General features: G+C 40.3%; 1 protein-coding gene across 4 annotated transcripts in view; it reads right to left on the bottom strand.

Moving 5' to 3' along the window:
• The window catches only part of WASHC1 (WASH complex subunit 1), a 64,682-nt gene that overhangs the window by 13,156 nt on the left and 25,848 nt on the right, over positions 1-25,678 (bottom strand). For 3 of the 4 annotated variants that reach the window (XM_042468075.1, XM_042468076.1, XM_042468077.1), the window contains 2 exons: positions 1,414-1,525; positions 961-1,107 (listed from right to left, as the gene is read on the bottom strand). In XM_042468075.1, the coding sequence (XP_042324009.1) occupies positions 961-1,107; positions 1,414-1,525 (259 nt within the window). Of the gene's footprint in view, positions 1-960; positions 1,108-1,413; positions 1,526-13,300; positions 13,391-17,860; positions 17,930-25,678 lie in introns of all 4 variants that reach the window. The other variant, XM_042468078.1, reaches the window with a different exon arrangement.

Raw genomic sequence — 25,678 nt, 5'->3', positions numbered from 1 at the left:
TTCAAAGGCAGCTTTATTTTTGGGCTCTCTGTACAGGAGAGAAAAGTGGGAGCCCAGAGGCAGTTCAGCTGATCTCTTGTCTGGACAAAGCTTTTCCATCTAATCCAGGTCCCAGAAATAGGTGTTAACCATGATCTAGGAAAGCAGTGTCACACAATGGACTCTCCTTGAAGGTGAGGTATTTCCTTGGCAATGACATCCCCCCCACCCCCGAATATATATTTTCTAAAATTACTGCTGAGCTACATTGTGTGGCATAACTCTGTAGTTATTGGCTGCTCTTCTGAAACCACCAGGGAATCCTAAGAGTGGGAGGAACTGCCAGCTGCAATATAACTAAAGAGAAAAGGATTTGGAGTTTACGCACACTGACCCAGTCATTCCTGTGTTCTTATGGAGGCTCAGACCATTCAATGGAGATTCACATGAGCAAGAGCCATCCTAATGAGAAATTCTAATGGAAACAGAATCTGAGAACCTCAAGACAAGAGCTTTCTCCCTCTCTTACTGTCCTACTCCTCTATTACACACAGACACATACAGGAAACATATTCAGGGGCAGTCATGTTGACCATATAAAAAAGTACAATAACCGGCACAATCCACCGAACAGTGATACCTTGATTCGCCTACACTCATAGGAACAACCTAGCTAGTGCACTAGTGCTGAGTCCTCAGTACAGCAACCCAGAAACATAGAATCATGGAGCTGGAAGGGACCAAAACTAGAGCACTCATGAAAGATGGCTGCCCAATCTCTGCTTCAAGACCTCCAAAGAAGGAGAGCCTACCACCTTCTGAGACAACCTATTCCACACATCTTTTTCTCTTTTGCTTCCCTAGATCCTCCTTCAAATGACATCCACCACTTCACAGCCATCCCCTTGGGAAAATCCAAAAGCAAGGAGTCCTGTTCCTATGACTAAGGTTCCAGGTGCCCTTTTGCTCTCTCTCACTTACTTGCAAGGATTTCTCATCCAATGTTCGGTGTTTGCTCTGAATCTTGCGTCTCTGTCGTTTCTGGACATCTGGACTCCCAGCACCAGCAAAAATGGAAGAGTATTCTTGCAATCGTTCAGGAGCAGGGTATTTTGAACTGGAGAACACCTTGGGATAGAAATGAAGAAATTGATTTATATATTTAGTACACTTCTATAATGCAAAATAAATACACTGGAAGGAAAGATTTCATATTTAAGCCCATGGCAGCTCTTGCTTCAGTACGGACAATACTCCCCCCTCCTCTCCATAATGTCTTGAGTTGTATCCCCCATACACACCTGCTGCTTATATATATTTCAAAAACTGTTCATGCAATTGCTAGTTGTGTGAATGGGGAAAGTCAGTGTACCCATCAGTCATGGTATGAGGGCCATACAGCAGTGCAGAAGAGCAGCCACAAATATCCAGTACCTTGATAGCTTTCTTGCTGCCTTTGATCTTCTCAATTTTGGCTTGAGCAAGACTGACTCTGTCATCAATTGCCCGTAGCTGTTTCCGGCTGGCCTCCACTTGTTGGGAAATCCTAATATGAATATGAAAATATATGCATATTTCATGTATGATACTCTTTACCCAATAAAAAATAGTACTCTCAGGCCCCATTCACACCATCTAAATAACCCAGTGTGAAAAAGAGTTATTTCCACAACTTTCACACTGGCCCTGAATGCACGTGGCGCCGTTTGTGTATCTGACACCAGGTCTCTTACCATATCTTTTGTAAAAGTTCAGAGCAATCCGGATCTTTAGAAGTGTGAATACGCTACCGAACTGATCCGGGTCGTGTGGGATCATTTCTAAAAATGGAGACGCCTCCATTTTGAATTGATCCAGTGTGTGTGTGAATGTCAAACAGCGTTTAAATGCCATGGAGAGATTCGGGCATGTAAACCATAGTGGGAACATCAATTCAGTATTGTGTCACCACAGAGATCTGGATGTCTTTGGGACAAAAACGTAAGTGTCAATGAAACCAAGGTGAAATACAGATTAAGTAGAACAAACCCATATTTTTTAGATGATGTCAGTCATTAAAAGCACCTCTGAAATGGTGCCAGTCTATTTCCAACCACAATTCCAAGCAAATGCTGGTTATAACCTATAAAACTACATTAAACTTTGGTCCGGTTTATATGAAGGACTTTATCCCTGTTTAAATACTTGAAGGGATGTCATAGTGAGGAGGGAACAGGCTTGTTTTCTGCTGCTTCAGAGAACAGGACCTGGAACAATGGTTGCAAGCTGCAGGAAAAAGAGATTCCACCTCAACATTAGGAGGAACTTCCTAACAGTAAGGGCTGTTCAACAGAGGAACACACTTCCTTGGAGAGTAGTTTAACACTATTTTAATCTTTATTTTCCGGTGTGTTTTGAGTTACATGTGGTTCTACTTATAAACTATCTAAAGTCTCACTTTTAGAGAAAACCTGAGGTACAAATCAAAAGAGAGAGACTGAATGGGCAACTTCAGGTACCTAGAGGCTAATTCTCTGTCCCTGGGACCCTCTTGGGCTGCATAGCCTGAAAACAAAATGATTTAAAAATATAATCAGAAGTGATCAGAAGTCATTTTCTGGTTTTGATTCTTTTTTAAAAGAAGTTTAAACAGTGTAAAAGGACCTATAACTTATTTAAAAGGTGGATCACTGCTCCTGGAGAGGTTATTTATCTTTTCTGTCTGGTTGAAAAAGGACACTTCATTGGTTAACAGGGTCTTGGTACCACAAAAAAAACCCACTCTTGGGGGGCTGCAGTTGGCCTCAGGGTCCCAGATTGCCCATCCTGGTCTAATAGGATGTGTCTACCATATGAGATTGCCAGACAGCATAGACTTCTTGGCTCATTACACAGTCTCTTTGACTTTCAACCAACTTCAAGGTTTGGGTCTGGCAATCACTCCTTCACAACCTTACATTTGGGACAGACATTAGAAAGGCTGGGTGAGTGCTTAAGGAACAGAAAGTACTAAGCAAAAGGGATTTCATTCTGATGGGAAAAGAAAAGGAGAGTATTTTGGAGGTAAAGAGTCAAAGCAATGAAGGCAGCAAGAAAGAATCTGGTCAACTCTTTCTATCAGTGCTTTGAGTCTGCTCTGAGAAAAGTGGTTCAGTTTGAAGTCAAATGCAAGCACTGTTTGGGCTAAAGAATCATCATTACTTTTCTTACACAGCTGACCTTTCTCTGCTCATTTTTAAAAAGTGTCTCCCCCTTCATTTAATTCTTCTGAGCTTTGCATCACTTTCAACAAAATCTTAGCCTAAGGCACATGTAAGTGCTCGAACAGCATATATGATCCTCAGGTTAGTAATCCAATTGTTGCTGAGCAAGGGAGCTAGAAAAATGATAGTTACTTTGGTCTTGCTAATCCAGCAATTTCACAACTAAAATTGAAACCACGCTAGATTTTTTGGGTACATATTTCACTTACATGTACCTGGGAGGCTTCCTTCAACAACATCATCTATCCCTTCCTGTTCCCTATGAATTTTACTTTGAAAAACATTTAAGAAATTGGGAGTCCAGAATGAGAGCAAACCATCACAGAGTAAGAGAGAAAACATTTTCTCCAATGCAATTAGAGAAAAGAAAGGATCCTGAAAAATTATAAATAAAAACTGTTCAGGGAATGTACATTCTGGAATTGACCCTACACTTGTGGTGCACTTTTTGAGCTTGTGAACAAGATCATTTGACTTCCTCAAGGGCTTCTTGATGGTACACACCAACACTTCTGAGCAACTCTATAAACATGGAAAGCACTTAATGTGTGAGCATTATTCAGAGATAAATGTCCCATCAGGCCAAGTGTTATCTTAGCTCAACTACAAAGAGACTCCATTGTCTCTAGTCTACTACCTGAGTTGACCTAGGAAAAATTACGTTTGTGGTCCACAATGTATGTCTGTACTTGGAAATGCCCTTAATTCTACAGACTCAACCTGGGACCTTGTACATGCAATGCTTGTGATCTTCCAAGGAGCTATGAAGCCATCCCCTCAAATTGTTTTAATCCCTTTGGTGTCCTCATTGTCTGTTGAAGTGTTGTCAGCACCCTTATTCAGATAGGTTATTCCCATGAGTCTTGCTATTAGTAATATGGTTAACTGCCATTAAAGATGAAAACACACATCATTTAATGTGAAGTTGAAGGCTTTCATGGCTGGCATCCATAGTTTTTTGTGGGTTTTTTGGGCTATGTGGCCTGAAGGATGCAAATGCAAATGAGAAATCTCCCAGGGTCAGGGGTTTCCCAGCAGACAATGAGCACTAATCAAGCAGACATTAATCCTCTTGGGCAGACCCTCACACCCTGAGGACTGCCATTAGCAACAAACAATATACATGCAAATCACTCCTGCCTTTCCAGGTCACACAATATATATAGCCAAGTCCTTTCTAGGCAAACATTCTCTGAAGATGCCAGCCACAGATGCTGGCGAAATGTCAGGAAGAAGCTCTGATAGAACATGGCCACATAGCCCATAAAACCCAAAAAAAATTACACATCATTTAACTTCTGCTAACTCACCATCACCACACTGTGCATGCCATCCCTTAGGAAACTGGTCTTTAGTATACTCTTTCTCTTCCTACTCTCCTTGCATCCTTAGAGATTTTGATTAGAACCTGAAGAGTTTTGTCACTAAGATGCAGGCCAATAAAGCCAACCTCTTCACCAAGTGGAACCAGACATGCCATGACATGTTAATGCATGGAAAAGGCTCATCTCCCTTCATGATGAGCCTATATAGACAGGTGGCTCCCCACCGCCTGTTTTTGCTGCAGAATGAGGCTACAGCAACCTCTAGAAGGATTCTTTTTGCGTCCCGGAAGGGGCGCCACAGCTGTGCTCACACGGCATGATGACGCCCCTTCCGTGGAGCACCATTTGGGCACTATGCCACACAGACGTCATCATGGCACACGCCGTATGGATGGGTGCGTGATGATAGTGCCCCAACAGAGAAAGGAGGGCTTGGAGCATGTGAACACTCAGCCCTACTGCAGCCCTACTGTGCGCTCAGGCCAGCATAAACTGCTGGTCTGTCGAGCAACCATGTATTGCATTTGGATTGGGGCCAGTAATTAATACAGTTTTTCTCCTTTCAAAGACTTTTTCATCTGCCTTTTATACTCCACTCCCTTCCCTCAGTGTGTATGTAACTTCAGGGCTTCCTTGAATTAATGAACTAGAAGGCACATATGCTTCTCCCCTTTAAGCATATCACAGCCTTAGCTTCCAGGAAAAATCTGATGTCCCTTTAGGTTGCATTCTAAAATGGAGACTCATTCAGTCAGAGGCAGATAAGAGTGGGTCTCATACGTGCAAAAAAAAAGGCTAATGTTTATTTCCCCTTCCTAAATTTGCTTAGGCACTAGAAAATAAATGCTCCTGAGGCTGAAGGACAGAGATACTGTGTTAGAGGGGAGGGGGTTGATATTAATCTCAGACAGGTCAGCTCTCTGTTGCAGAATGGTAAACAGCAGGCAGCATACTTAGTATGCAGGCTGTCTCACTTTGCCATCACTCACGTCTCTCCTTTTCAGATTTTTTCTAGCTTGTACATGAACAAAGTGCTTTGGCAATTCAAGGAACACTTTACATGAAAAATGATTTTAACTGCTTGTGTGGTGTCTTCCCCGATCTAGGTCCTTCCAGATGTTTTAGGAACATCAGTCCTCATCATTGGCCATGGTGCCTGGAGGTTATGGGAACTGTAGCAAACCCCCTCTGACCAAATCTTGCCATGAAAATTCCATAATAGGTGTGCCTTGGGATCAGCGTAAGTCAGAAACAACATGAAATCAAACAACAAAGTCAAAAATATCTGGAAAAAAGTTAGGGGCATGCAACAAAGAAGTAAAGGACAAAGTTTACTGTCTTCATACAGAAATGTCTTATGCAGATCCTTCTAAGGCCAGTTGTTCTTGGCAATCTTTTGAGAGGAAGCATCAAAGAAGTGCCACCACTGCCATTTCCCCATCCAAGCATTCAAAAAGGCCAGTAGCAGCATCATGGTGGAAAGAACTGAAGGTGCTACTTTTAGGTGCTCCCAGAATGAACTAAGCTCTTACCTTTTGCCACTTTACCAAGAGAAGGAGAAGACTGCAAATACACTTACAATGACCCGTGGATAAGTCGACCCAGCTTTTGGGGGTCAATTTTTTGACAAAAATTTCTAGACTTATATATGAGTATATACAGTACCCTTAGACTCTCTGTGGCCACCCAATCCAGGATTAGAATGTCAAGTACCGTATATACTCGACTATAAGTCAACCTCATGTATAAGTCGAGGGCAGGTTTTGGGGTCAAAATTATGGATTTTGATATCACCCTTGGATAAGTCGAGGGTAAAAGTTAGGGATATTCAACAAAGGATCTAAATGATCAAACAAAGGAAAACAATGCCAAAGAATCTACAAATTTCTGGCAGGCATAATGGTTTTGGCTAACACTAAAGTCTGGGTGGAAGAGAGAGGTCAGTGCTTCCAGGATACATTGACTCTTGCCTTTCACCAGGGGATGGTTCCCTTGTTAATAAGATTTAAAGTATAGTATTTACATTGATCCGTGAATAAGTCGACCTAGGTTTTGGGGGTCAATTTTTTGACTAAAATTTCTAGACTTATATATGAGTATATACAGTACACACTAAAGAGATCTAGGTTCAAACCCTTACACAGTCAGCTACCCTAATGAAATCGAAAAATCTGACTGACTAAAACATGTTTTAAACTTAAGCATTAATTTGAAAATCTAGAAAGTTTGATGAAATCATAAGGAAAAATAGTGAACTGATAGCTTAACGGTGTAAGAAATTAATTCCAAGCTCCACCAATGCAAAAACCAAAAAGTGCTTAGATGAAACAAGTTGTCTGTGAATATCAACCCCAAAACAGAACAAGTCCTGTTTCCTACACTTATTCTATGACTCTACCACAGTGTCTACTGTGTTATAATGTGAAAGAGAATGGAAAATTGCTTTCAGATTCCACCTGCCCTTGATCTCTTCCCTTCACCACATGAGAACTGCCACACTGAAACTTATTCAAAGTCCACTGATGATAATTTTTTTTCCATATTTGCCTTCTGAATATATGTGTTGTAAAGAGAATACATATATTCAGAGGGAAAGGGGGACAATCCAAAGAAAATATAGATCATATGGGTTGATTGGATGTCTACTGCAGGGTTTCCTGAAGCCAAGTAATCAGTGAAGCCCCAAGGTCAAGTTGAAACATTAGACAGGACTATTATGTGTTGACCTGCTAGCAAGAACAGAAGGGTTGTGATCTCTCTCCCTCTGGTTGTCCCCAACCTGTCCAAACCAATAAATCTTCTGGAGTCCTTTTTTGCACCACTTGGCATGGAGCTTTAGAAGAAGGAAGGACACATTTTTAAAAAGAAACAAGAATAACTACAATGCAGGGCTAGCACATACTTGGGTTTTCTTTATGTTTTGGCAACTTAACCTGTCCCATACAACTTGATGATTAGGATCATCTTCAGAGAACCAGCTCTATGCCCTGTCCACCATCAGATTTTGGTGGGTAGGCACAGGAGACAAGGCCTTTTCTGCAAAGCTGTCTAAATTTGCAGAAGCTGCTGCAGAGGCGTTGTACAGATATGGCTGTCTCTAAGGCTCAGTGTTTTGCCAACAGCTGGATTTGATGGACACAGCAAAGGAAGAGGTACTTGAATAAGGTAAAGCCATCATGTCAGGAGTCAAAGACAGTGAAAGCCAGAGTGATTCATCAGGTCTAGATCAAGAGGCACTATAGGATTAGGGATGAATCAGACACATGTTCTCAATATGTATACACCAAACTGCTTGAAAGGCAGGGTTTTATGAACAGACAGGCAAGGTTTTATGAACAGGTAAGTCAATACCACTTGCCTGAAGGGCATAAGTCATCAAAGGGTTATTTGCAATCAGTACTGGGGTCCAAGCCATGAACAATTGACTGGCAATAATTTATTCCAATAATGAGAAGGGCCAGAAAAAAAATGGGAGGAGGTTAAGCAATTACAGCTGAGCATCAGAAACGTCAAGAGAAGCTGCAAAGTAGACCTCCCTAGAATACCAAGCAACTCCAATTTCATGTCTCAAGTACAAAAGTAAATGATCAGTCAAGGAGAAAGAACATTACAGAATGGAATGAGAAATGAACAGCACAAGAGGAAAAAACAGCTCAACTATTAAATGAGTTTTCCTGAAGTCCTACTGCATATAGTAAGAAGGAAGCCAGGGTACAGGATTGCTGATCTGCACACGTTCCAGCCTTGGGCACTGAAACTGAGTGGATGGCAACAGAAACATCCTGTAAGTTTTTTTCTCCCAGTAAGCCCAACGTAGATGCTCCTTAAGCCAATTTTGTAATGTATAAGCTGACAAATACACTTTGAACACAAAGCTGTATTCAGTTAACAGAATTCTTAGTCAACATGTTGCTAGTGCTGGCTCAAATGGGCACAGAGCAGAAGAACATCTCTCAAGAAAGTCATGAGAGAGGAAAGGAAAGCCTAAATAATTAGTCTCAGCTCTTAGTCAACCCCAGCTTTGACTTAAGGTGAGGCAAATGAGGATTACTGTGGATTTGGTAAATGCTGAGATTCCACACATGATCAGTAAAGGAATAAAAACTGGCACTAAGCACAGAGATCAACACGAACCAGTGCTCTGTTTAACCTAGGAGTTACGTTGATGCTAGCTGGTGAAATCTCAGATGCTTGTTCTTCCACACAATGAATGGGAGCAAAATGGAATTAATGTGGACAGTTCCTCAGTTTGCACAATTTAGACAGGGCAAAACATTTGAACTGTTATTGTAGAAGCTCTTTAAAGAAAGACAGAAAGTATGTCTCCCACAACATGCATATTTAGGTCAATATGTATATGTCTGTGCATGGGAGGTGGGGAGGCCTGCTAATTTAGGCCAACAGCATCCAGTGGTCAAGGAAAACTTTTTTTTTTTTACAAAAAAAAGCCTAAAATCAGTTGATACAGTGAAACTGTTGTTGGTTTTGTTGTTATTGTTGTTGTTGTGTGCCTTCAAGCTATTTTCGACTTGTGGCGACACTATCACAGGGTCTTCTTGGAAAGATTTGTTCACAGGAGGTTTGCCATTGCCATTCCCTGAGGCTGAGAATATGTGACTTACCCAAAGTCACCCAGTGGCTTTCATGGCCAAGTGGGCAATCGAATCCTGATCTCCAGGGTCATAGTCCAACACTCAAACCACTACACCACAAATAAAATAAATTCATTTTGTAACCACTCTCAATGTAAATCCCTTCCAAAGGCTAAGTCATGTAGGCTGAACAACTGCTTGGTTTCTGGAATATATGTTAAAGCATTACCCATCCCAGCCATTCCCCTTTGAACTCCAGCCTGCATTTTCTGGTCATAAACCTATCTTGTACCATAGTTTCTGGCTGGGAGTGGGGGAGTTACAGTTTACGTTTGTCATTGCTACAACAAAACTGTCCCTGAAGAGCAGTTCCTTCCTTTGGGAATAAAAGAATGCCATTCAGTCACATAGGAAAAAAATGAACAATTGTTATTTGAGATATGGCCAACCGTATCCCAAGGCCCATAACACTCACAGCTGGCAAAAAGTAGTGTAGGCTCAATCTGGGCCTATATATGCAACAAAATTAAGTTGTCAAGATGTCACAAAAAAGTCCAAACTATCTCAGACAGTAAAGAAAGAAATTCTGTTCTTAATACAAACTGAGTCTCCCTTATCTGAAAGGCCCAAGCAAATGTGTTTGGGAGTTTGGATTTTTCTTTTTGGATTCTGGAATTCCTGTATTTTTACACACATACATCTTGAAGATGGGACCCAAGTCTAAACAAAAATATACACCTTATACACATATCCTGAAGATTATTTTATAAAAATAATTATTTTAATAATTTTGTGCATGAAACAAAGTTTGTGTACACTGATCTATCACAAAGTACAAGTACCATTATCTCAACCACCCATGAATAAAGTTTTGGCTTCTGAAGTATTTTGGATATCGGAATTCCAGATAGGGGACATTCAACCTGTACTTCTTTCTAATAAAATCCCTATTACAGAGTATCTCCACCCCCACCCCAAAAAACCCCAAGCACAAAGGAGCTTTTTTTTTAAAGTGCTTTTCCACTTAGTTCAGACCATATCATTTTAGCAGTCCCCTACCCTTCCTGTAAGTGTTGGCCAAACATTTTCTGCCAGATATATCAAATGGTGCCATTCTTAACTTGCCAGACTGAAAACTTGAGGAGCCTCCTGTACCATCAATGGTTGTACAGAAAGGAGAATTTCAGCAGGTATTGCTTGTTCTCTGGTTGTATGCCAAACAACACCAGCAGAAATTCCTTCTTCTACACAACTATTAAAGGTTGCTGTTTTCACCTGGGCAACACTATTATATTCATTTGTAGAATTTCTGTTGTGGACAATTTGTGGCCCCTGAGATGTCACTGCACTATATTTCACCTTATTCTTTATCACTGGCTATGCTGACGATGGTTGAAAGGGAACTGTAGCCCAACAACATTTGGGGAACTCCAAATTGCCTCCCCTATACAGCAGTGATGTCAGGGAGCAGGGTGCCCTGAATAAGCTTGATCCCATTCCACTAGCTGTCTTGATCCCATCCCACAAGCTCAAACTTTGCCTTTGCCCTCATTGTGTGGGTGATGAGATCGCTGGACAAGAAGGTAAAATTAGCCTAGGCTAAGCAGAAGCTCACCTTCTCTACTTTACCCAGTTAAGCAGTACGGACATGGTTGCCTCTACTGTGGAAGTGGAGAGGTTGGCAATGGTTTTCCAGTGAGAGGAGAAGGCAGGAGAACCCACCACCTTCATAATTTGGGCTAGGTTTTTTTACTATAATTCCCAGAATCCTCACCCAGCATGGGGAATTCTGGAGAGTCTAGTTCAGAAAAATAATTTTTCCTCCCACTGCTGCTCCTTGGTCTTCTAAAAAAGAGTACCATACAGCCAATAAACCCCCTACACAGCTTCTACCATCATGGCTATCATTTGCTCATGAATGTACAGAAGGGAGCAGTAGACACTTGTAATTTGTGACTGCTCAGGGAGGCATTTAAAAGTCTATTATAAATGCCAGTTTCACCTCAAAAAGTTTGAAAGGCGGCAAATTACACAGTGTGTGTTTTCTCTCCACCAGAAAAGCCATATAAGTTCAAGTCTTCTGTCACGGGGGAGAGAAATCTCCCAGCCTGACTTGTTTGCCTTCTGCTCTTTTCCTTTCTCCCCCGTTTTACATTTAGAGCAGCCTCTTTGTGTCCTATTTCATGTCTGAGTAAGTGCAATCAAGATGATGATGGGTAGAAATCCCATGAGAAAATGTAATCAAGATTTCTTCTTCCCCCGCACTAAGCTATTGGTTATTATCCTAATTAATGTTTATCACACTTTGATTACTCCTTGAGCCTGATTTGCAGGTGCTGATGTGCTAGCAGACAGCTCCACTTTGGAAGGTGCTAAAGTGCCTTGTGGGGCTTGTAAAGATCAGAGCTGTCAGGACGCCTGTATGCGCACACACACACACACACACACGTGCAAGTACACTCATTCTCTCTCTCTCTCTCTCTCTCACACACACACCACAATCTTCTGTGTAGCAGGTTCCACAGGGCATATTCTTGCCCTACAAAATCAGCTTTGATTTCTGAACTTTTTTCCTCTATAGAATACTCCACAGAGTGAGAAGGTGTCAATTTTCAAAGCCCCCTTTTCATGTTTTCTACACAGTATGAAATCTGCTGCAGTATGGCAACTTCCTACGACTCCTGGGAAATGTCAAAACTACACTGTGTCACATGGGATGAGCCCACAAGCCAGGTCTTTCTCCAGTTTTTGGAGCTGGTGATGCCAACACAATAAGAACCATCTGCTCCAGAAGGGGGGGTTCTTCATTAGGATATAATCTGAGCAGCACAGAAGGACCTGCAAAGCCAAATGTCTATAGGAACACATCAATACTATATTAAGAATCCACTCATACTTTGTAAGAACAGAAGAATCCTGCTGGATCAGACTAAAGACTAATCCAGTCACAAAGAGGCAAACCAGTTGACTATGGGCAGCCTGCGAAGAGAATGTGAGTTCAGCTGAACCCTCCTTCTTTCTTTCCACACAACTGGTACATTAGCCATCTTGACTACTGATCACCCATAGTCCAATCCTTTAACTATCCAAGCTGAAGAAGCCATCACTACTTTTTGTTGGAATGAATCCAAGAATATAATTATGCACTGTGCAAAGAAGTACTTCTTTTTATCTGTCCTGAATGCCCCATCATTCAATTTCAGTGGATGATGCCAGGTTTAAATGTTATGGGAAGTGGAGGAATGTTTGTCCCTATCTGCTATCTCAACATCATGCATAGTTTTATAGACCTCAGTCATGTCTCTCCTTACTCTCTTTTTTTCTAAACTGAGCAGGCTCCAATATTGGAACTTGTTTCCAAAAGGGGGCTGTTTGAGTCCTGCGATTATCCTGATTGCCCCTTTCTGAAACTTTTCCAGCTCAATCTTTTGTTTCATCTTTTCCCAGAAACCTTTGCTTCCATTCACAGACTTCTGCATTCTTTCAGAGGCAACTTTTTTAAAATTACAATTGGCCCTCGGTATCTGTGGACTTGCCATCCACAGATTCAAGTATCTGTGGACAGCAAGCCCACATTGTCCCCAATGGTGGTGCATGCATGTGGACGTGCTACCATTAGGGACAGCCCCTGTTGTCCCCAGTGGTGGCACATGCACACAGCTGTACCACATGCTGCCATTAGGGACAATGAGTCCTGTTGTCCTAATGGTGGTGCAGCTGTGTGCACGTGCCACCATTGGGGACAACAAAGCACCACTAGAAACAACGGGGGCTGTCCCTAATGGCAGCGCAGCCATGTGCAGGCACTGCCTTTGAAGTCTCGTTATCTCCAATGGTGACATGATCATGTGCATGCACTGCCACTGGGGACAACAGGGGATTCCCTAATGGCGGCATTGCCACATGCACATGCTGCCATTGAAGTCCCATTGTCCCTAACTGTGACGTGACCATGTGCATGAACCATCATTGGGGACAGTGGAACTTGAGCATTCATGGATTTTAGTATCTGGAATGGATTGCCCGCAGATACCAAGGGCCAACTGTAATTGCAAATATCAGTTCCAAAACAAGCAAACATTATTAGTTGTAACTGCTAGATGGGTGGGAGGAATAGTATCCTTCAGATGTTGTTTGGACTGCAACTATCAGCATTCCTTACCACTGGCTAGACTGGCTACGCTTGATGCCAGCATCTAGAGAACTGCATTTTGTCCACCCCATGTGCAACAGTCACCTTTGCAAGTAAAATCTGACAAACAGAAAAAAGAAAAAGAAAGAATGGTTATCAAACCAAGAACTGAATTTACTACATTAAGAGGGAAGAGGTTGGGTTAGATGGCTAGTAAGACTCCTCCAACTCTACAATTCTATGAAACCCATCAAATGGAAGGGACTAGAAGAAAACCAGTTGAATGTTGGAAACCAACCTACATTAATAATTTAATGGAGGCTATTGGTACCAGTTGGAGTGCTTGGTACCAACTTCAGTTGATACGTCAACTGCGTCCCTATCTGGACCAAAAGGACTTTGAAGCAGTGGTACATGCACTGTTAATCTCTCATTTAGATTTCTGTAATGCGCTCTACATGGGGCTACCCTCATACCAAGTTCGGAAGCTTCAACTGGTACAAAATGTGGCAGCCAGATTGGTCACCGGTGTTAAACCTGTGTTAAAATCTCTTCACTGGCTGCTGATTAACTTCCGGGCGCAGTATAAGGTGTTGGTTATTACCTTTAAAGCCCTACATGGCTTGGGCCCGAGTTACTTGAGGGAACGCCTCTCCCTACATAATCCGCCCTGCACTCTCAGAGCATCTGAGAAGAATCTATTAGAATATCAAATGACTAGATTAATGACTTCCCACAGAGCTTTTACTGCCGCTGCTCCTAAACTGTGGAATGTCCTACTGGAGGAGATCCATCTTATTACCACCTTAGATGCTTTAAAGAAGGCACTTAAGACTCTTCCAGTGAGCTTACCCACCCGACCCTGTATAGGAGCCTTATTAAATGAAATGTTTCACTCCTTTGATTATGGCTGCCATATTTGTTATGACTGTTATGCAATTTTATTAATAATGTTAGTATTTTATTGATTGTATCTTTGTATTTGTAATTTGTATCTATTTTATCGGATGTAATCCCGCCTTGATCCGCAGGGAGAGGCGGGAAGTATAAATAACTTATTATTATTATTATTATTATTATTATTATTATTATTATTAAATAAAGACACCAAATCCCATCTGATCTTGGAAACTAAACAGGGTCAGCACTGGTTAGAACTTGGATGGGACACTGCCAATGAAAAACAGGTGCTGTAGCCTATACTTCAGACTAAGGAATTCACAAAACTATCTTTGAGTATTCCTTGTCCAAAAAATCCTATAAAATTCATGAGGTCACTATAAATCAATGGGCAATCAAAAAGCATGTATGCACACATTAAAGACTATCTGTGTTTATATCCAATTTCATATTTGATCTTCTACACACATATAACTGAGCTGAACAGTTCTATCGGAGGTATTTTCATGTACAGTATGATCGACATGGACAAGGGATCCATACCTATGATTTTACTTACCTGCCTCTGAAAAAAAAGTCCCCTCTAGGCATTTTTTAGGTTCTCCAGCATGATTCTATGGCATGTTTCCACTAGAAGGTGACTATAGAGTTGTGCTGGAAGATCTAGATTGCTAGAGAAATGTTCTCTTTGGCCGTTTATAGGTCCTCTGATGCAATTCTATGGTATGCCTCCAATGGAAATCATTAGTTTCAGTAGGGTTCACTATTACCTGCAGCTTCATGTTTCCACGGTAAATCTGGGAATGTATCCCCTGTGGTCATATTGTATAGTAAGTTAGTAGAGCGCAAAGTATGGCCCACAGGCCACAAATGGCCTCCAATTCTTTTTTGTGGCCCCCATGCATCCTTGGAACAAATCAAGTTTTAAGATCTGAAAATCTCTGTTGCACGTTGCTTCCAAAATTCAACATCAGACTGCTAAATGCAGAAGCAGTTCAATTAACTAACAGTCTATACTTTAGTTCAAACAGGAAGCTTTTTATTTGCAGGGAAACCATGGTTTTGCAATGTACACAGTGCAGGTGATTAATGTGGTCAGTTATCTAAATTCAAATAGAAAGCCTTTCATTTGCTGCAAAACGATGGCTTCTGTCACACAGTGCAATTGACTAATGTAATCAATTGCTTTAATTCAAATAAGAAGCTCTTCATTTGCATGGGAACTTTGGTTCTGCAAGTAATTCAGTGGCTAGGAGGCAGAAGTGTCTGGTGCTCAGTTCTGCCACTGTATGTGCCATGCTTTCCTGGTAAGTTCATGGTTTCCCAAGATAATTTAAAATTTAAAAATGTTCCGCAATGAATTAAAATAACTCTATAATGAATTTAATTTACCCTCTAATCAGTATATAATTAAAACAAATTAAATTGATTTCAGTTAATTTTAACTATTTCAATCTATTTAACACATAGAGTTATTAACCCACTGTATTTTTAAATATATATATTACTGTAAAACTAATCTGAAAAGTTGTTATTCTAAAAACAAAACCTTCACCTGGTTGTAGATATTAAGATTATGCCAGCATGAATGAATCTTCGGTAAGTCTGAGTTGTGTAAAATATGTATTAAGTTTATAGCAAGAAAAGGGGCACTTTGGGGGGATCACATGATTAAATTGAGTCTTTCATGATTTAAATCAAATTGATTTTGCAAATCAAATTGATCTAAATCAAACCCACACTGTTCTCAATAAAAAGTTTGTGTTAGATTTACAAAACACACTAATGGCAGCATATGGTTTAGATGCTGAAATCTACAAAAACAAGAGGGAATGCTGAAAGCAGGACTGAAAACACATCAGTGAGTTGACCCCCCCCAAATGGTGACAGCTGGCTGGACTGCTAATTGCCTATTGATTGTCAAATCCCCAAATGCCATTGTATACATAACACTGTATACAGTAAAAGTAAGGGCAGCTTACCCTATATCTGTAATTATTCAGCTTATCGCCTTGAGTATCAGCTTCCCTATTGACCCATGAACAATGGTGACACAAGGGAAGATCCAATCTGACTGTTTTAAGAATGAAAGCATGTAAAATTGACCTGGACTAGACTTCATGCAAGGTTTCTCCCAGGTGGTGTGTGGTGTGTGTGTGTGTGTGTTAGCATCCCTCCAATGGCTAGAGGCATGAGCTACATTGGGAGGCATAAAATACAAATGCGCATATTAGATATAAGTATATATTTTGCATTTGTATTTTATGCTTCTCAATGTAGCTCATGCCTCTAGCCATTGGAGGGAATGCTACTGATCATGGCCTTAATCTTGCAAATCTCTTCTTGTAGTTTTGGTAAGCAGGCTACTTAATGCCATATCAACGGGCACTCATATAACATAAAACTGATTCAGGTTTTGTCATTAGTGAAACTGATATGTATCACAGCTACATTTTCAGAATGATGATTGAAGCAAGAGAAACACTTTGGCACAAAATAACTCGTAAAATGAATTATTTTGTGCCAAAGTGTTTCTCTTGCTTCACTCATCATTGTGAAAATAGAGCTGTGATACATATCAGTTTCATTGAACAAATGCCATTGAACAAAAATTAGTAATGCTTGTAAATCTGCAGTTTGTAGATTTCATTCTTGACTTCTGAGATCCAGATCTGTTAGAAAGGTCACTTCCAGTCATATAATCTCTTAACACCCAGTTGTCTTTTGCTCTTTCACACTAGACAATTACGTCACTTTGGTACCATGTTTAACAGCTATGGTTCTGTCCTAAAGAATCATGGGGCATGCTATTTAGGGCAATACCACATTGCACTGTCATAGCACTATAATTCCACTTTTACTGCTATGGGTGCCTCCTGTGGAATTCTGGGGTTTGTAGTTTAATGAAACCTAAGAATTCTCTGGCTGAAAATTTCTAAATGCCCTTCCCCAAACTGCAAATCTCAAGGATTTCACAGGAGGCAGCAGTAGCAGTAAAAGTGGAATAATAGTGCTATAACAGTGTAGTATGGCAAATGTCTTAGTGAAAAATTAGAGTTTTCTGGCAGAAAATTCTAAATACTTCATAAACTAAAAATCCTAGGAGTACATGGGATGGAGGCATCAAAGTTAAACTGGTACTATAATTGTATAATCTGAAAGAAACCTCTGTCAAAACTGTTCCAGCTTGCTGCAATCCTTTCCTGCCCCACAAACCTTTGTTTGCAGTGATAACATTGCCATTAAATTTGTTCTTTCTGCCTGATGTTCTGTTTATATCTTCTAAGGCTTGACTAGATTCCTTATCTTTTTTTAAACTGTTCTAAGATCTACAATATTTATCTATTAACAGCAGCTAACTGAGAAATGGAGACAAAATGCACAACTGATGGATATACGGATGTGAAATGATATGCGGATGATTATGTTTTGACTGAGCTGACCAAGTACAGTGATTAATGTTTTGTTGATTTTAGTTGAAATGTTTTATTATATCTCTTTGCACTCTCTCCACTCTGTTGGTTCTGATCATCTTGCTCAATGTCATCGTCTATCTTGAACTATAGTTCGTCTTGTGACACTTTAAGAAGTGTTTCCTTTTCTGAAATTTGTGTGAATTTGTCAATATGCACTTCCATCCACACCCACCCTTTTATCTGCTTTTGGTTTTTTCATTTTGTCCAAACTAACCTTTTCTTCTTTCATCTTCTGCTGCAGACAGTTCTGCTTTCCCTTGTTCAGCTTTCCTATGCTTCTTTCCTTCTCAAAAAAAAAAATAGAACCTATCTCAAAATACAGGCCTGTTGACAAAATACAAGGTTGAACTTGCAGCATGAGGAATCTTAAAGTAATTACAATTTGTTTCCTTGGTTTTGGCTGACAGACTTAAAAGTATTCTTCAGGATTTTATTCATGATGATCAATGTGGATTTTATTTTTACTGAAAAGACAACTAAGAGACAGTATTAGAAATATACTAAATTTATGGGAATGCCTAGACACAATGAGAAGCAGGATGCATTAATATTTTTTTACGCAGAAAAGGTCTTTGAACTGGACTTTTCTATTTAGACTTTTGGAAGAGATTAATTTTAGAGATAATTTCATTAAATGGGTTAGCTCGATTTATTTGATGTAAAAAGCACAAATAATAGTTAATGAGAATGATCTAGCTCATTTGAGAGACAAAAAGGAACAAGACAAGGATACTGTCGCCATTTTTGTTTATTTTAGTGGTTGAGATCTTGCATAGAGATATAAGACAAGGTGAGAAAATTAGAGGAATATGAATTTGGAAAGGGAATCATACATGTTAAGGTCATTTGCTGAGGATTTGATGATTACTTTGGAAAACCCACTAGAGTTGATAAAAAGGCTCATGGGAAAATTAAAAGAATTTGGGGAACTTCTGTCACAGAATATTTCATAGTCTCCCAAGCCAAATGGGCAACCTTTGTTTTTGTCTCATCCCATCTTTAATTTGTATCGAGCCAAATATGGCATTTGTAGGCATGGTCATGTCTATCTGGTTTTTTATTTTATGTATAATATATAGATGTTATAGGGCCTACACAACAGGCGCTTGATAGGAAAACACTAATGCTGTGCTTATTTATGTTCTCAAAGTGCATCACATAAGTTAATCTTAAAACAATCTTGTAGAACTTTATTATCACCATATAACAGCCAGAAAGGGGTGTAACAAAGAAAAAAAAGTAGCTTACCCAAAGTCAAAGCTATTCAGAGGATTTCTGACATAACAGGTATGAACAAAGTTTCAACCTCCTAATTGCAGTTTTAGAAACTGCTGCTTCCTCCTTTGTTTTCCCCATTTTAAAAACATGGTTTTAGAAACTGCCATTTACTTCCCATTTAACTTGTGCAAGTGCATCTGCAAGTAGTTCCTGTGTCAAGAAATTCTCACACAATTGCTTTTCAACATACAGTATTCTTGTTCTTCCAGCTTATGATCTCTTGCCATCCTTCAGATCTTGGAAGGCAAAGTGGAGAAAAACTGAGTCATTCTGTCTTTCTTAAAAATCACAAGACAAGCTTCTTTTCTCCAAATAATACAGAGCTTTGCTGCTTTTCATGATCTGTTAAGAAAATACTTTACATGGCTCTGAGACATTTCAAGAGGCCCTAAACCTTTTTAATTTCAAACAAAGCCTATTGACAGTACTATATATTGTCAAAAGGGGGAGGGGGGAGACAGAGAAAGGGAGATAGTGTAATATGCCAGCCAAGTGTGAAGAGCAGACCTTTCACACTTCTTCCTTCCCTCCTCACTTTATTGCTGGACGTTTGCAGCTAGAGTGTTATATTTCCAGACAGTTCTCTTCTCACTAAACCTCTGATGGAAGTCATGCCTGTAAAGTGAAGTGACTTCTCTGAATCTTCTCCTTCGGGGCTGAGTGAATGGAAGAAACTCACCCATAAGAGCAGAAATGTAAAATTAATGCCAGTGGGAGGGTTCCATGGTTGACTATGATGAGAAAAGGCAATTCTGGCTTCTTTCATTAAAACAATCAACACTGGCAGTAAAAATGCAGGTGATTTCTCTTGGGGCATTCAAGAGACCAAGAAAAGGTGGTGACCTATCATGCTACCGAAAGTAAACCTCATTCATGAGAAGTTTCTGAATTATTTAAAGCAGACTTATACAAGTTCTTGTTTTGGACTTCAGTTGCCAGAAACCCAGATCAACATGGTCAACGAGAAGGGATTATGGAATAGGTGGATTAAAATATCTGGAGAAGGGAAGATCCTGATTTTAAAAATGCCTGAAAGAGATGGATTTTGAGATTGCTGTCAGTTTATTCATTGTCCACTCCTGATCTATGCCAAAGAAAACCATTTGGCAGATATCGGCTCATATCCAAATTCTCCTTTCATGCTTTGTCTCTTCCTGATTCTATTTCAGACTGCTAGATGATACTGCACATTTAGAAAATGCCAAACATTTTTATGAGTAGACCTCACATCTTGATGAAGCAGGTTCTTCAGTGGAGAAAGGAGATCCAGGGATCTCATAATCAAATTATTCAAGAAGGTTATTTATTTATTTATTGTATTTATACCCCGCCCTTCTGCCCTCAGGCTCTCAGAGCGGCTTACCATTATTATTTTAATTAGATGGTTCTCTGCCCTCAGACTTACAATCTAAAAAGGTTATGTCATGGTGGAGAGTCCAGGCCTAGAGCCGTTTGGCAAGACATGCACAGCATCTCCATAACAGAGCATGCTGGCCACAGCCAACAGTAATGACCAAGAGAATGTATGTGTAGGGCTCTGAGTGCTTGAAATGTGTTATATAAATGTTAACAATTATTAATTTTATGCTAGTAGGATGAGAGGAATTTGTCCAAAGCTTGATTTTTGTATAATATATGGGGAAAAAAGGAACCACAAACATATTCATTAAATACAGCAGGCATTTAGAATCTAAGTGTGCAAGGGCTAATGAGATCAAACCTCCTGCGTGTGGCATTTTTCAGAAACCAAAGGCATGCTGGCCTTAAAATAAAAAGTGTTGTCACGTAGCTGAACTTTAATAGGTCACACATACACTAGGGACCAACAAGCAATTTTATTTAAAAGATAAAAAGGGGGGAAAGCATAGACTACTTAGGATATTGAATTTTAGCTCTTGAAGAAAAATACATCCACATCATTAGAGCTGCTGTGATCTTTTAGCAGCATTTCATGCACATGCTGTGAGCAACTTTACTTTCCTGGAGAGCTGAAAGTCATGTAGTGATTGCAAGATGGGTTGTTTTTGAGGCAGTATATGGCTTGGTTTTCTGGAGGACAGGTCTCTAGCTGGTGGGTTATGATCCACAGTGGATCTTTACTTTACAAGTACTTTGTAAAGTGCATCAGTTACACAGTCATAGAATCACAGAGTTGGAAGAGACCTCAAGGGCCACCCAGTCCAACTCCCTGCATGCAAGAATACGCAATCAAAGCACCTCCGACAGATGGCCATCCAGCTTCTGTTTTAAAAACCTCTAAAGAAGAAGACTCCACCACCCTCCAAGGAAGTGTGTTCCACTGTCAAACAGCTCTTACTGTCAGGAAATTCCTCCTAATGTTTAGGTGGAATCTCTTTTCCTGTAGCTTGCATCCACTTTCTGTGTCCAAGTCTCTGGAGCAGCAAAAAAACAAGCTTGTTCCATCCTTAACGTGACATTCCTTCAAATATTTAAACAGGGCTATCACATCACCCCATAACCCTCTCTTCACCTGAGTTCTGGAAGTGCACCCAGCTATCCACTGCAACATCATAAGGACATGGTATTTAACTGCATGCAGCTTCCAGCATTGGCTCCATGGTCATTTCTAGTATTCTCTAGTGACACTGGAGAGAAGGCTTTTCCAAACTCTTTCCTTGCTTACATTTGGGTTAGGAAAAGGGAAGATGTGAACATCATGCCCTGTGCTGGAAGGCAACAGGAGGAGGAAGAAAATCACGTAAAAAGTTTTAAAAAGAGAAAGAATCCTATCTGTATTATAGAAGTGCATTATTTTAAAATCAAGAACTAGAAAGGCAGGCCTGTAGCTAGGCCTTTAGAGGCCCTGGGGTAGAAAGTAGGCCTCTGCAGGGCAGAGTGTTTGCACTCTCCTGAGTTCTACTGCGCACTACGGGTGCCATCTTGGCACACCGCTGTTTGGGGCTGGGGACCCTGGAGCAGTATCCCAGTTGCCCCAGCCTAGCTACAGGCCTGTAGAAAGGCTGAAGATCTCTGCCTTACAGGGAAGCAGGATCAGAACAAGTCACAGGCCCAAAGATAAAATTCATCACCTAGGACAAGCAGTGCAGAGGGGATAAGAAATTCTGGCATGCCCACGGTTAGAAATTCATATTTACATTAATGCATTGGAAGCCAATCCACAGTGAATCCTATGTATTGTAGCCAGTTTTTATGACTTGTTCATCCTGTTCTCTCCTTTGCCATGTGAAAACAGATCTTCCACTTTGTTTGGGGAAAAATCTTGCTCAAAGCAAAAAATGCCTCTTCCTCTCTGAATTATTATGCCAATACTGTCCTGCTGCCATTCAAAGTTCAACTAATAATTGCTATAGGACCAAGTACCACTGCTAGAAGAGAGACCACTTATTTTTCAAGTGCCACTAAAAGCCTCCTTCAGTTTCTTTCCTGCCTGCAGAATCCCAGGCTCTTCAAAATGCATGCTGTTTTGATCAAAAGTCACTCAGTACAAGATGTATACACACTGTTATGGTTAACAAGTGTGGAAGACATTTTTTTTTTAAAAAAATCACATCTTAAGATTTACCAGGTATTGCTCTGCAGCTGGAACAATGTTTCAAAGATCTCAAATTCTAACAACTGATTCTAGAACGGGATCTGGGCAAAGACATTATGGCAAGGACAATCAAAAGTCTCATGGTACCTTGCAGGCTAATAAATAAATAAATAAATAAATAAACACAGCATAAGCTTATCTAGAAAAGAACTAGCTTCATCTGACATTTAAAAGATGCTCTTTTAAAAAGCGCTTAAAACCTGAGCTGCCACACCTACTTTGAATGACCAAGAGATTTGGCTGGACTTTGGGAACATTTGTTTAACTGAACTGTTTGCATCTGAGATACTGCAGACTATTTGTAGAAATAGGCAAGATTATTATTTGCCCTCTGCACAAGCTCCCTCAAGGGGTTGACAACAAATCAACTGCTAGTAGGACTGACTACAACAATCAACAATCAACTGAATAATCAACGGCCATGCTGGCTGCAGGACTGTCAGAGTTAAAGTATGTAACTGTCCCAGACTCAATACCTGCACCTGAACTGTCCCAGACTCAATATCTGCACCTGAATTGTCTGAGCATCATAATGCCTTGTTTCCAAAGGCTCCAGATCTGCCCAACCTTTGGTGCAGATGTCTAGTCAACTACTATCCCACCTCTAACTTTCAACATTTTGAAATACAGTGGGCCCTTCCCTTAGGCGGATCCCCCCACATAAGGGGAATTCCGTGTATGCTTGCGCCTCATTGAAAACAATGGGGTGCATGCTCGTATAGTACGATCGTATATGGTATGTGCACACTGTATCACTGGAGCAAGTAGATATTTTGCAAATGTAGGTACCTCACAATGATATTCAGTTCTTGGGTTTGTCCCCTGACTGCATAAAGATTTCTTCAACTGTTTTTCCTTGAATACATGAGCTGTACACTACTATACTTGCAGCTCTACATCATTGATGGTCACCTGGCAGTTTATGATATAGGAAGTGATAATGTGCAGAGACAACCATCTCTAGAGTGCAACCCTGCCTCTTGGAATTTTATTTAAAAATTCCCCTGACTTCTTAAGATTCTACCACATGTTTGCAAGTAAATAATTATAACCATAAGGCTAGAAATTTTGCTTTCAAAATATAAGCTGAAAGCTTTGGGATTGCTCACTTCTGAGTACATCTGTACTCAAGCAGAATCAAAGCACCAATGCACACAGATGCTTTACAGGCAAACCTTTAGGATGGATGAAAAATTTCTCATTGCACATTTCATCCCAAAGAGCTGCTGTGTCAGTCTGATATTAGACCCACCATTCTTTTGATGCATTCATTGCACATGTTGCTCTAGAGGCTCTCCTATCCATAGCCGCAGCATACTCTGTCTTTGAAGGCTCGGAGCTGAATGCTTCTCCCTGATAAGCCACAGCTTTCCTGGAAATATGAAATCTAGGCACCTTATCTCAAAAACCAGAAAGAAAAACAGGTCATTCTCTGCTAAGTGGCAAGACTCTCACCTTGAAAGCTTTCCCTTTGATTGGCACAGAACACCCAAGGTTGTGGAACTTTTAATCAGACGCTTGCATAATTACCAAATCATTATTAATTATATCAGAGAGCTCCAAGGAAAGGCAAAGCAAACAAAGGCCCTGATGGAGTCTCTTCTGTTTTTGCAAAGAATTAGTAATTACAAGCCATAAGTGCACTCAAGAGTGAGGGAACAGCACTGTGGCTGGAGTTGCAAGACCTGAGTGTGACTGGCATGCTAAGGTGGCTAAAGGATGGGAGGGCATTTCAATTGACAGAAATTAGAGTGAAGGTTCAACCTTAGCATATACCTCCAAGAGAACAAAGGATAAGAGTGGCTATTTATGCCTTAGAGATGTGGCCCTGTCTTCCACCAGATGTATTACCCCATTCCAGGCATTCTTTCAAAATGTTGTCCTTCATGGCCAGCCCTAAATGAGGCAACCTGTAGGTCAAAGCTGTAGGAGGACAGTGACACCCCCCAAATATTTCTCCTAATGGTCCCAATCACTGCCTTTTGTTACAGGTGGAGGTATATGTGCTACATGGCCAGTCCTGTACCCCCTGAAAAAACCTGCAGCATCAAAGTGTGGTGGTGGAAACTGTCCTGGTACCAGTGTTGATGTAAAATTCAAATGCCAGTCCAACTCCCTATTGTATATGGACGGCAGGGAGAGAGAGCATTGACGTATCTTTTGCCTAAAGCAGCAAACCCAGCTATCCTTCAGCAACTATATACAGGGAAACATCTGAGGCTACTCTCTGTTTTATATGCTCACCAAATGCAGGGCCTCTGGATTTTTCTAATTAATGCAAGAGGTTCAGTTAGTGCAGGGTAGATTCAGGGGCATTTTCCACCAGGTTTTTGAAACTTTTTTTTAAAAATCAAAATAAATTGCAAGCTTGGTGCTTCACCTTGTTTTAGAGAAGGATTCTATCACCTTGAAACTTCTAGGATGCAATTATCACATTTTCTTTCTCTGAAATAGCATGGGGCAAGGGGCATAGAATGACTTGGGAGATCACTTGTCTCTCCACTCATATTTATGTCCACAGCACAGTTCAATGGAGGTAGCAAGGTAATGGCATGGAAGTGGTTACTTGCCCCAGGCATGTGCTCATTCTGATTATATTTTAAATAGATGTATTTAATCAGCTTAGGGATGTCCTGAATTGTGCTTTCAGTATTTAATAACTTCATTTTTGCTGTTTCAAAGTCCAGTGTTCCCTAACAACAGATGAAGTGGTAGAAGACATTATAATCCTATACAGGAAGCAGGATACCAGGAATATGCTTTAAGAGATCAGGATACCCTTGGCTATAGTGTGCATGTGTGTATAGAAACTTGACCTCAGGTGCTGAGTACGAATAGGGATGCTGCTGTCACCGAAAACTATCATTTGCTACCATCACGCAGTCTTAACAAATGGATACTTATTATGCTAAGGCATTATTAACAGGTTTGCCTGCAATGCTATGCCAATGGAAACTTATTATCATTATTGTGTTTATTTATATTCCATTTCTTCCCCCAGTCTGGGACTCAAAATTTTATCTTATAACAGATAAAATACACATAGCTAAAAAAAAATAACAAATATAAATTAAACTATCTGTAAATTACTTGCAGGCACACAACAACAACAACAACAACAACAACAAAAGATTAAAACCAGTTTAAAATATAACTGTTAAGGAAAACAAAGAAACAGAA

This window comes from Sceloporus undulatus, chromosome 5, assembly GCF_019175285.1.
Source record: "Sceloporus undulatus isolate JIND9_A2432 ecotype Alabama chromosome 5, SceUnd_v1.1, whole genome shotgun sequence".
In the NCBI taxonomy this organism is placed as follows: domain Eukaryota; kingdom Metazoa; phylum Chordata; class Lepidosauria; order Squamata; family Phrynosomatidae; genus Sceloporus; species Sceloporus undulatus.
The sequence above is the reverse complement of the archived record's forward strand: the minus strand, read 5'-3'. Positions and strand labels throughout refer to the sequence as shown.